The sequence below is a fragment of the Colobus angolensis genome, unplaced genomic scaffold (assembly GCF_000951035.1).
Source record: "Colobus angolensis palliatus isolate OR3802 unplaced genomic scaffold, Cang.pa_1.0 Scaffold37, whole genome shotgun sequence".
Classification (NCBI taxonomy): Eukaryota; Metazoa; Chordata; class Mammalia; order Primates; family Cercopithecidae; genus Colobus; species Colobus angolensis.
In genome coordinates this window covers 358,027-370,372 of record NW_012117043.1, presented here as the reverse complement: position 1 = coordinate 370,372, position 12,346 = coordinate 358,027, and the positions used below count along the sequence as shown (strand labels likewise).

General features: G+C 41.6%; 1 protein-coding gene across 5 annotated transcripts in view; it reads right to left on the bottom strand.

Annotated features, from left to right (window-relative positions):
• SYNRG (synergin, gamma) overlaps nt 1-12,346 on the bottom strand; it is a 98,807-nt gene that overhangs the window by 19,043 nt on the left and 67,418 nt on the right. For 3 of the 5 annotated variants that reach the window (XM_011953617.1, XM_011953618.1, XM_011953619.1), the window contains 4 exons: nt 5,725-6,318; nt 3,724-3,887; nt 2,517-2,570; nt 1,665-1,761 (listed from right to left, as the gene is read on the bottom strand). In XM_011953617.1, the coding sequence (XP_011809007.1) occupies nt 1,665-1,761; nt 2,517-2,570; nt 3,724-3,887; nt 5,725-6,318 (909 nt within the window). The remainder of the gene's footprint in view (nt 1-1,664; nt 1,762-2,516; nt 2,571-3,723; nt 3,888-5,724; nt 6,319-12,346) is intronic. The other 2 variants (XM_011953616.1, XM_011953620.1) reach the window with 1 other exon arrangement.

The following is a 12,346-nucleotide window of genomic DNA, read 5'->3' as shown; positions in this document are numbered from 1 at the left end:
AAATATTAATAGCATCACAAAGTAATTAAGAAATATCTCACCCCTCTGAATCTGAAGTTCTTACAAACACTTTCACTTCACTTATCTTTATACATGCAACAGGATGCAGAACAGTTCTTTTCCTGTGGTCTCTAAATTGTGGTTGAACTCTTCAAGCAAGGATGAGAGGTGATAAGTACCTCACATTCTAAGGACAGCCACCAGATACATCCCTAACCCCCACAATGTGACAGTCACCAAAGACATGACCCTGACCTAAGTGAACACAGAGGAATTCCAGGGGATCTTCAGAGTGGTGCCTCAGCAGCCCTGTGTACAGCACTATGGCCTTTCTTCTTCCTTCCCCAAGGGAGGGGTAGAAATTACTGCCCACCCTAAGCCAAGTGAGGGGGCTTCTAAGAGAATCTTCCATAGATACAAGGATACTAGGAGAAAAGACAGGTGCCCCATTTCCTGGTGGACATCTGCTTATGCAGAACTGTGCCTGTTTGAGCAGGAAAAGAAGACTCCGAGTGAGGTGGCAGGGGTAAGGCAGAGGCTACATCCCTTCACTCTCCACTCATTCAGCAAATATTTTTGAGTGCCAACTATGTGCAAGACACTAGATTAGGTGTTGGGGACACACCAGTGAACAAAACAGACCAAAATCCTAGCCTTCTTGGAGGTCCATTCTAGTGAAGGGAGACAGAGCGTAAAAACAACAACAAGTAACTAGGCATAGTGGCTCACGCCTGTGATCCCAACACTTGGGGAGGCCAAGGTGGGTGGGTCGCTTGAGCTCAGGAGTTCAAGACCAGCCTGGGCAACATGGCGAAAACCCGTCTCTACAAAAACTACAAAAATTAGCTGGGCACATGGCAGTGCACGCCTGTGGTTCCAGCTACTTGGGCGGCTGGGGTGGGAGGACTGCTTGAGCCTGGGAAGTGGACGCTGCAGTGAGTCATGATCACATCACTGTACTCCAGCCTGGGTGACAGTGATCCTGTCTTAAGAAAAGAGCAATAAGTAACATACATAAGAAATTAAAGGAAATAGGGCAAAGGAGAAAATCCAGCAGAGAATGGGATGGGAAGTGCCAGGGTGGGGAGAGAGGATACCCTTCGGAGAGATGGATGCTAGGAAAGATTTCACTCAGAAGCTGACATTTGAGTAAAGATTTGAAAAAGATTAGGGTCCAGTGTGTGTGGCTCAGGCACGGGCCAAGCCTGAGCCTGGGGAAGGGAGGAACACCGAAGTGGACAGAGGCTGCGCTTTCACGTTGGACTGACATATCTAATTGCTGCAGATGACCAGGAGGTTAAGGATTCTGTGGTGTCATTAAGCGGTCGAGAGGAGGACTACAGAGTATGGTAAGGAACTGATGGGAGACAAGATGATTTTATTTCAGTGCATCAGTAGCTCAGATTCTTTGATAAACCAGTAACACAGACATAATTTTACATTTCTGCTATTACGTATGTAACAAGGACGAGGAAACTTAGCCATAGAGACTTTTTAAGTTCAATAGTTTACTGCCTGTAACTTAAGTGTCTTACCCACAAATGCAGATGTTTCTTAGTGAAGTCATATGTAACTTGAGAGATCTAGCTTAAAATAATTAAAGGGAAAAGTGAAAATAATGCAAAGTGCCATCATTTTCAATAGTAAAATATAAAAGAACATACCTAATAAATATTCCATGCCTTGAGCTGACTGAATTACTTCTGTGCAAACAGAACTACTACTGATTCCATTTAAGGTATCATTTGCCTTCTTAATGACCTACAAGAAGTGAAATTACATCACCTTACATAACTGACAAAAGTCATCGCATATCAATTTACTGTTAGTAGAAAACCCAACCGAAAAGCCACGAGGTGTCAAAAAAATCTCATTTTATCCTTGAAGAAACAATCCTCCATTTCTTTGGAAGAGAAAAGACAGGTTTTTTATTTTTTGAGACGGAGTCTTGCTCTGTAGCACAGGCTGGAGTGCAGTGATGTGGTCTCAGCTTACCACAACCCCCAACTCCCGGGTTCAAGTGATTCTTCTGTCTCAGTCTCCTGAGTAGCTGGGACTATAGGCATGCGCCTCCATGCCTGGCTAATTTTTGTATTTTTAGTAGAGACAGGGTTTCACCATGTTGATCAGGCTGGTCTTGAACTCCTGACCTCGTGATCTGCCCGCCTCAGGCTCCCAAAGTACTGGGATTATAGGTGTTGAGCCACCGCACCTGGCCAAGACAGGTTCTTCAGTTTAAATATTATTTAGATTTAGTCAGAGTTAATGAAATCACTTTGTTATTTCTTAAACACAATGACAGATGAGGAGACGACTGACACATGAGCCAGTCTGCTATTGTAAGTGTGAAAGAAGCCTCACCTACGATGTATGACTTCCACAGAGTTTCACTTTGCCCAGGGACATCCACGTAAGGCTCTCCTGAAGTTTGCCTCTGTCCATTCAAATGAACCAAGAAGGCAAAAAGGCACAAGAGAACACTTACATACGTGTGAATGCGAAAATGACATACTCACATTCAGGGCACTCCCCAGGCATCTCTGCCATTCATATGCATATCTCTCATTTTCCTGTGAATTTGATAAAAAGAACTGGGTTAAGCCTTGAGCGCAAACCTGGAATCTTCTATTGATGACTCTGTCAGTTCAAAGGGCTTGAGCTTGGAAGACTTTCCTTTTTATTACAATCACTCTAGTTCAAGCCTTTTTTTTTTTTTTTGAGACAGGGTCTTGCTCTGTTGTCCAGGTTGAAGTGCAGTGGCATGATTTCTGCTCACTACAGCCTCAACCTCCTGGATGCAAGCAATCCTCCCACCTCAGCCTCCAGAGTAGCAGGGACTACAGGTGCGCACCACCACAAGCGGCTAAGTTTTATATATTTTTGGTAGAGGTGGGGTTTCACCATGTTGCTCAGGTTGGTCTCAAACTCCTGAGCTCAAGTGATCTGCCCAACTTGGCCTTCCAAAGTGCTGAGATGACAGGGATGAGCCACCACAGTTTATCTTTTGAACTCACTAATAACAATGTTAAATTACTAATAAATGTAACTTCTGAGCACAGGATCTGTGAGTCTAAGGGACATGCTTTCCAGCAGCTTCCCCCTGTGAGTGTTGCCTCATTTGTTCCATCAGTAACAGTGTAAGCCTTTCTTCCAAGGCACTCAGCTTGTAGCTATCTGGTACAGAGACTGCTATTAAGCCGCTGGCTTTTCACTCCCCGGTTATAACGCTGTGTGTGAGGACATGGCCCACGTGCACGTGTAACAAGGAGTAGGGAAAGGCAGGAAGTTAAGTGTGTTGACCATAGGAGGAACACACCATGGTACAGGTGTGCACCACCATGCCCAGCTAATGTACTAAGATGCAGCAGACAAAAATAAAAAATTCAGAATATTTTCCCTGTCTCCTCTATTTTGAGGTTTCATGAAGACAATAAAGTCTAAGAGCTCAAGAAGAATTCTACAAACTCTGCCATCCTTGTGAAGTCCCATGAATAGTTTTGGTTTTAGGGTCACTGACTACTTTCAGTGGGTGCCACACCTGGAAAATGTTTTCACCCAGGGCTAATGTTACCCTTCTCTCACTTTAATTACATAGTTTATGTCTGGTGCTTTGTGCCTTTCTGCCCCTCATTTTCCCCATGTGAAAGCTGAGAGCATTCTTTCTTGGGGTCCTGTGTGCTTGCTGGTCTGTTATCTACCCCACATAAAAAGCTCTCCTCTCACCTCCACCTCTCCCGTCAGGTCTTTGTACTTGTCTCGGATGACGGGCAGCGCAGGCTTCTCATTCAGAGTATTGGAACGGTCTCTGAAAGGCTGCTCCAAAGCTGGAGAAGGGGAAGAACGGCTTATTTCTTTATCACCGAGGCTCAAACTCCTCTTATGTGATCCTGGGAGAAGGGGAGAATACAGTCAAAGGTTTTGGCCACCTACCTTAGTTCAGGCAGAGGCTCTTTCTCACTACCACAACCCTCTTTTTTTTTTTTTTTTTTAAGACAGAGTCTTGCTTTGTTGCTCAGACTGGAGTACAGTTGTGCGATCTTGGTTCACTGCAACCTCTGCCTCCTGGGTTCAAGCAATTCTCCTGCCTCAGCCTCCTGAGTAGCTGGGACTACAGGTGTGCACCACCGTGCCCGGCTAATGTTTGTTTTTTTTTTTTTTTTTTTTTTTTTTGAGACGGAGTCTTGCTCTGTCATCAGACTGGAGTACAGTTGTGCGATCTTGGTTCACTGCAACCTCTGCCTCCTGGGTTCAAGCAATTCTCCTGCCTCAGCCTCCCAAGTAGCTGGGACTACAGGTGTGCACCACCGTGCCCGGCTAATTTTTGTATTTTTAGTAGAGACGGGGTTTCACTATGTGATCTGCCCGCCTTGGCCTCTCAAAGTGCTGGGATTACAGGTGTGCACCACCGTGCCCGGCAGTTTTTTGTATTTTTTAGTAGAGACGGAGTTTCACCGTGTTAGACAGGATGGTCTCGATCTCCTGACCTCGTGATCCGCCCGTCTCGGCCTCCCAAAGTGCTGGGATTACAGGCTTGAGCCACCGCGCCCGGCCTGTTTGTATTTTTAGTAGAGATGCGGTTTCACCGTGTTGGCCAAGCTGGTCTCGAACTCCTGACCTCAAGTTAATTCACCTGCCTCCGCCTCCCAAAGTGCTGAGATTACAGATGTGAGCCACCACACCCAGCCCACGACCCTCTTCTTCAGATGTTTATGTCATGAGGCATTCACAAACACATTCCTCATTCATTCTTTCTAGGAAGCTACATGTTGAATTCTTTCCACTGTTCTCTCTTGCTTGGTTTCCCTGCCTTTTATTTTCAACATGACTCTTCTCTGATCTATCACAAGTCTTCCATAATGCTCAGTGCAGAATCACTGGAGTCTGGAGAACAAAAGCACCTTTCTAAATACCAGTGTGTACGAGTTGTGTGGCTTTTCCAGTCATTTGTTATGGATTTGTAACCGAGTTCCTTCACAGGCTCTCAATCCAGCTGAAATCAACGACGCCTCAGTCAGGATGAGATTAAAGCAGAAGAGGCAAACTCAAATGCCTTTAGAGACCAGGCAAGGAAAGTGAATAACCTAAGAAGGTCCGCTGAGACAGGAAGCGGTGAGGATTATGGCAAGAGAGAGAGAATGACCCATCTATAGGGAGCGGTGCTTTTGGCTCCAGCTGCTTGTCAGCATATGGGAGTGCAGACCTACTAGTGCCAGATATTATGACTTCTCAAGAAAAGATGGAAATCCAGACTGGGAAATCTCATGTCTTTTAAATACTGGCAATTACTTCGTACTTAAAATCTCTTGTGTGGGTCAATGTGATACGCAGGCTGGATGCAGATCCACGGCCACCACATTGCAACCTCTGGATTCAAAGACATTATCTGTGCCCAGGGAACAGGAGCGGAGCTAACGTGCCTTCAAGTGGCTCAAATCCATTTATCTGGCTCTTTCAACACAGCGCACCTCTAACCAAATGAGCTAATGAACAATACCTGTATGCTATGCTTGTTTTTAGCCCATAAAACAGTTACCTGAGGGATACTGATTTTGACTCCAGTCTCAGGGAAATCTTTATTATAGCTATCTGTAATTGAACCGGATTTCAAAGATTAGAAAAATCTATTTCCTGCTAAACCAGGGAGTAACATTTTATTCTTAAGAACATCTAACATCTCAGTGGAAAAAAACCGTAATAGTAAAATCTACCTTGGAAGCTACTCACCTTGAACAGAAAGGTCAAAGGTTGCCAGCTCACTTTTGATCATTTCTTCACTGGATTTCATTTTGCTTTGTGAAGTGGCTACTAAGAAGTCAAATTTGCTGATTTTGGGCTTTTCACTTTGAAACTCTCCAAAGTCATCTGAACATTCATTGGGGGTTTCTTGAGAGGCACCACTGGACGCTGGGCTGGGACAAGTGGCCTCTGGGCTCCGTTCAGCTGTAGGCAGGTCCTGTCTTGTGAAATCTTTATAGTCTCTGCTTTCATATTCCTTTTGCTCACTGGTCTGAGGAATCATGTCTTTAAAACTGGCAAACGCTGGGAAGGTGGTCTCTGGAAGAGCATCTTCACTTGCAAAGGTTGTTACTTTGGAGAGAGATGTCATGATGATGTTTTCAGAACTGCCAAATGAAGTCTCTTTCTTTTGAAGAATTGAGGTGGCTGAGGGGGATCCACTTCCTGCTGAGAGGACAAATGGAGAGAGTTTTCTGCCCTGAGTTGCATCATCCCTGTCTGACCAGTCACAGCTTGTAAGTGTGCTCACTGCAAAATTGCTACTGTAGCTTCCAAAAGCAGCATATTTTAAGTCCTCTATATCTGAAAGGGAAATAAGACCCCACAATTAGAGGCAAGCAATTTAGGCAAAATGCCCTAAACTCTGTAGAAGCAAAATGCCTAGCATATTTGATTAGTTTTATACTATGTTGAAATTAGCTAAATTTAGAGTTTGCACTAAAATTAAAAGAGTTGGGCTGTAAAATCTGATCTTAAAAAAACCCACATTAGCCTTGAGTTGGCATTTACATTTAGTTACCAAGAACCATTTTCTTTGGCTATAAAAATTACTAAAAAAAGATAGGAGGTTCATCTACCAATGTATATACTATTTGATATACGACTGGGGTCATTTAATAAACTGTTCCCTTATAAACTTAAAAATGTACTGATATTCCTTGCCTGAAACATGTCTCCCTTCATCTTGACTTTGTTGGAAAACGTGCCTTTAAAACATAGTCATGTGAAATGTACATGGCAAAATAATTAAAAGTTGACAGTTTCTCAAAACTAAAATGAAAATAATGTCATCTAACTTTTAATCAATTATCAGGGTTTCTGTCATAATATTATCAATTATTAGGATTTCTGTCTCAGGCAATGCCAAATATGAGATTTTAATCAAGCAATTACTTACCTAGTTGTTATTTTGGTCAAATTGGATGTCATATTGCTGTGATGAAGTATGAGGAAAGAAAAATCAATCTGATCTACTTTCGCCCTTAAAAAATGCAATAAAAAGATCTGGGTCCTGTTGGGCTCCACTTTTTCCTTCAACTATGTATCTACTCTCCATTTAAAAAAAAAGGAAAGAAGGGAAAAAAAAGAACTGCTGGGGCAGACAACTGATTTTACAAAGCATTCTTAATATATAGTTCAGTAATTTAAGAGGCAGCATAAAACAGCAGAAAGAATGTAGGTTTTTGATTTAGAAAGACCTGAGTTCAACTCTGCTACCTACTATTTGTGTGGCACTAGGCAGATGATTGAACATTTCTGAACCTCAGTTTGCTTATCAGTAAAATGAGGAGAAGACCATGTACTTGGAAGGACTGTGCTATGGCCATCAACCGTGGCCATGTGTGTAAAAGGCCAGATTGACGCCTGATGAGCAATACATAATAGCTAGTGTCTGCTCTGCATAGGTGCCACCAGCCTCAGCTTGACAGTTAATTGCTGCTTTAGGGCCTACAGGGGAATTTCAAAGCAAAAATGAAAAGTCAACTCAGCATTTTAGTGGTGTTACTAGGAGAAAAAGGTTCTTGCTCATTTTCAAAAAGCAAAACCAGCCAAGACTGAATTAGGCTGGTATGGAGAAGTGGGTTGATATGCATTTAGTTTCATTGTAGTCACTGTACATGAGGCAAGAAGGCTAAATACAAGACTCTTCCTCTGACAACTACATATGTGATTTACAAGGAAACTGCTCAAAAGTTTTGTGACCTAGATTTTCAGAACTAAGTCAACAGGTGAACCAACATGGAGTCATTTTTCTCTTTCTTTCACAGCGATACTGCATAATTTATGAGGGGTAAGAGGCTCCTGATGTTTCCATAGCTCTTCTAATGGTATAATCCAAATCTCTTTTTCTTTGAGCTGTTAGGAAAGGGGTACTAAGTTATAACAAAAAAAAAAAACACTAGCCATACAAAAAACCAACCAGCAAAAAGCAAACACTTTTCACAGAATGATGGTATATTTAAAAATTCTGTGGTGCAATCGTACCCTTCAAATGTGGTTTATAAAATAGAAGGAAAAAAAGATTCAGGTGAAAAGGTTTTTTTTTAATTTCTTTTTTGAGACGGAGTTTTACTCTTGTCACCCAGCCTGGAGTGCAATGGCGTGATCTCGGCTCACTGCAACCTCCGCCTCCTGGGTTCAAGCGATTCTCCTACCTCAGCCTCCCGAGTAGCTGGGACTACAGGCAACTGCCACCACGCCCGGCTAGTTTTTGTATTTTTAGTAGAGACAGGGTTTCACCATGTCGATCAGGCTGGTCTTGAACTCCTGACCTCACGTGATCCGCCCGTCTCGGCCTCCCAAAGTGCTGGGATTACAGGCATGAGCCATTGTGCCTGGCCTCAGGTGAAAAATCTAGAGTTTAGAATGAATGGAAAAGCCTTTAACCCAAAGCTTTCTTGGTCTTTTGCTGTAGTGTTTTTTTGTTTTTGTTTTTTTCCCCACTATTTAAAGGGACCAGAAGGTGTCCAGACTCAAATGAGGTGAAATTCAATCAGGAGGTGACGCAGTTAAATACAGGACTATTCTTGGAGGGGTACATTCAGAAGAATGTTTCATAATACAGATTATTTTTATTCCTAGGTCCTATGAAAGCATTTTGGGAAACTATATTAGGAACTGCTTCTAGAATCTTTCCTATTATAAGGGTATCAGGCCGGGCATGGTGGCTCACACCTGTAATCCCAGCACTTTGGGAGGCCGGGGCGGGTGGATCACCTGAGGTTAGGAGTTTGAGACCAGCCTGACCAACATAGTGAAATCCCGTCTCTACTAAAAATACAAAAATAAGCCAGGTGTGGTGGCAGGTGCCTGTAATCCCAGCTACTTGGGAGGCTGAGGCAGGAGAATCGCTTGAACCCAGGAGGTGGAGGTTGCAGTGAGCCGAGATCGCGCCATTGCACTCCAGCCTGAGCAACAAGAGCAAAACTCCATCTCAAAATAATAGTAATAATAATAATTAGCTGGGCCTGGTGGCGTATGCCTGTAATTCCAGCTACTCAGGAGGGTGAGGCAGGAGAATCGCTTCAATTAGGGAGTCAGAGATTGCTGTGAGCCAAGATGGCACCACTGCACTCCAGCCTGGCGACAGTTTGAGACTCTGTCTCAAAAAAAAAGGAGACAATTTTCCTAGAGGCAAATGATAAATTTAATGAAAAGATATCTCCAGTTCAAACACTACAATCAAGATATTGCTATGGTAATAAAAAGATCTTTCTTTGCAATTACACAACAACAAAATGTCTTTTAAAAAACTAAAATGACTAATATAATCAGGTAAAAGGCATTACAGGCAATAAGGGATTGCCTTAGCTGAGGCATTTTTAAGCATTTTTTAAATTTCAGGAAATCTTAGTTTTATTAAAAATGATAACGCCTGTAACATCTTGCCTTTTGGAGCAACTCCCAGAAAAGACTAAATGAAAGACTAGAAAAGCAAATGAAAGACTTAAAAAGAAATACTTTATACTTAAAATGAAGAGTAAATGCACAAGATTCACTAAAACCAAGCCTCAAAATTGAGTTTTAAATTTACTTTTGCTTCTTTGTTGGCTATTATAGTGTGAAAAAGTAATTTCGTACTGACGTTACATAAGGAATGTGAGACAGAACACCGTGCCCCTAAACTTAGCATTTATAAACAATATAAATACAGGGCAGTATGTTCTGGCATAGTGAATATTTGTAAACCATTTTCTAAGAAAAAAGTGTTACATGAGTTCATTGAATGTAGCTTAAAGTAAGAAAATTTTCATTTCCCATATTAATAGTTCTACATTTCTAGGCAGTCCAGTTATAGCTATTATTGTATAATGGTCTTAAAAATATTGAAGATTATGTAAGACCTACAACGTAAGTGATAGAAGTCTTGTCTGAAAAAATGATGTGGAATAACCCACATTTTAGTCTGTAATCACTGAAGCTAGTATAGGTGGATTTTCAATTTGATAGCTGAATTCTGAAAATTGCAAGAGAAAAAGGAAAAAGAAAATGGAGAATGAATGCAATAAAATGAACAGAAAATCACTACTGTATTTCCAGTTCTGCTGCGGAACTCCTAGGCTGCGCTAGGCTGAACTGCATTTGCACACAGATAATATGCCAAATTGTGTGTTTTAATGCATATATCTGTTTGCAGCCAGGAATGTCCTATCACAAAGGCCAAAGGAATAAACATATACGATCTGTTTTCCATCACGGATCTCAGATCAAAACGTGTATTTCTTGCTTATGCTGGCAAGTAACCCTATTAGTCTCTTCCATAACCTATATTCAAATCTCTTTTGAATGGATGTGGTACATGAAAACAAGGTATTTTTTGGAACAAAGAATGTCGGCTGCTACTACAGGACACAGACAGCCAAGCTCATTCCCAAGGACATTTACTAAAGCTGTAAGTATATGCCCAGGTGATGAAGAGTTACTGGCTTTTGAAGGAGTTGAGAGAAAGAAGAAAGAAGATACACGTGCAAATTCCACTATTCTCATTTTATATAGCAATAAAAATGTTCATTGGACTAAGAAAGAAATGTATTTTAATTTACAGTACTGATTTAATCTAAACTTCATTTACCAAAGCAAACCGTAAAATACTTGTACATTTCAGTTTCTCTCTACTCTGGGCCTTAATCTCCTTTAGGCCCTATTCTATCTTTGATCTACCTATGAGATCAGTCGTATTCATAGTCTCTGTTAACTAAAACACCTGGTCTGTGTCCTGTAAGTCTCAAACACTGAGGAAAAGAGGAATGAAAGTGATCACAGTGTAAGTGGACAGGCTGGAAAATGCTGCTGTTTAATTGCCTTCCAGTGTTTTCTAATCTGTATGAAAACTTCCTGTTCTTCATTTGTACTGATTCACGCAACTCTATGATTTAAATTATATCCACACTATGTATAAGCACCTTTGGGTTTCTGTGTTAGTGTTTTAAGTTCAAAAATGAAAACTGGAAATCCTGTGGATATTTTAAGTCAGAGGAAGTCAGAAGGCCAAGGAATGGCATCAGGATACACAGTGGGACCGCCCCTGGTCATCAGTAAAAATCTCATCAAAAAGACACCAAATGAAACACAGAAGACAGGAAGTGCAACTGAGGCCTTTTGGTTCTTTGGTGCATTATTTTAGGATTTAGCACAGGTTTTTTGATATTGCCAGTGTTCCCTTCATGTTCATTTGCTACTTTTTTTTTTTTTGAGACGGAGTCTGGCTCTGTCGCCCAGGCTGCAGTGGGAGTGGCACAATCTCGGCTCACTGCAACCTCTGCCTCACAGGTTCAAGCAATTCTCGTGCCTCGGCCTCCCGAGTAGCTGGGACTACAGGCGCCCGCCACCTCACCCGGCTAATTTTTGTATTTTTAGTAGAGACAGGGTTACACCATGTTGGCCAGGCTGGTCTCAAACTCCTGACCTCAGGTGATCCCCCACCTGGGCCTCCCAAAGTGCTGGGATTACAGGCGTGAGCCACTGCGCCCGGCCATCATTTGCTACTTCTAAAAATCAGCAGGGATTTTGATGTGAACAACAGAGTGACTACAGAACAACAGATACATGGGTATACCTTCTCAGGTACTGATACATGAAGTGAAGCACTAATGGCATCAGGGTAAACCAAACAGTATTTTGTTTGTTTGTTTAAACCTATAGCATAGAGTTCTTCAAGTCTTTTTTACAAAATAAGTTTAAGTCATTACATTACATTAAAACTACCTCCCTAAAAACTAATGTTGCTTTGGAAATATTCATTACTCAATTTGTGAATGTAAGCTTTACGCACAGTTACATTCAGTCATTTTCTGCAGCCTGCTCAGATAAATGCAGAAAATAGTTAAAATAAAGCAGCCCTACATGGACCAATCAATCTAGCATTACAGAATTCCATTGACAAATTCCTCAGCCAAAGCCATCAAGAGATTGGTCTTATAAATAGCATGGGAAAATCCAAAATAAAGGCCAGCTAGCATTATCACTAAATGGAAGCTACAGTAAGATCTCTTTCTTTCAAATGTTAGCAGCACATATCATAAATAAAATACAATGCATTTATACAAGGTTTTTGAAACGAAGTATTATTCAACTTTTTAAAGCAGTATGTCCTGGAAAATGCTGTATTTTGAATGGCAGGCCTGGCTTTTCTCAGAGTTAATCTAAACCTCTAAATACAACTTTTTTTCTTTCTTAAATGGCATATTTAAGACACTACAAGTGATCTCTTAGGAATCCTATTCAAAATCCTCATCTTCTTCTAGGCTGGGTGCAGTAGCTCACACCTGTAATTCCACTACTTTGGGAGGTCGAGGCAAGTGGATCACCTGAGGTCAGGAGTTTGAGACCA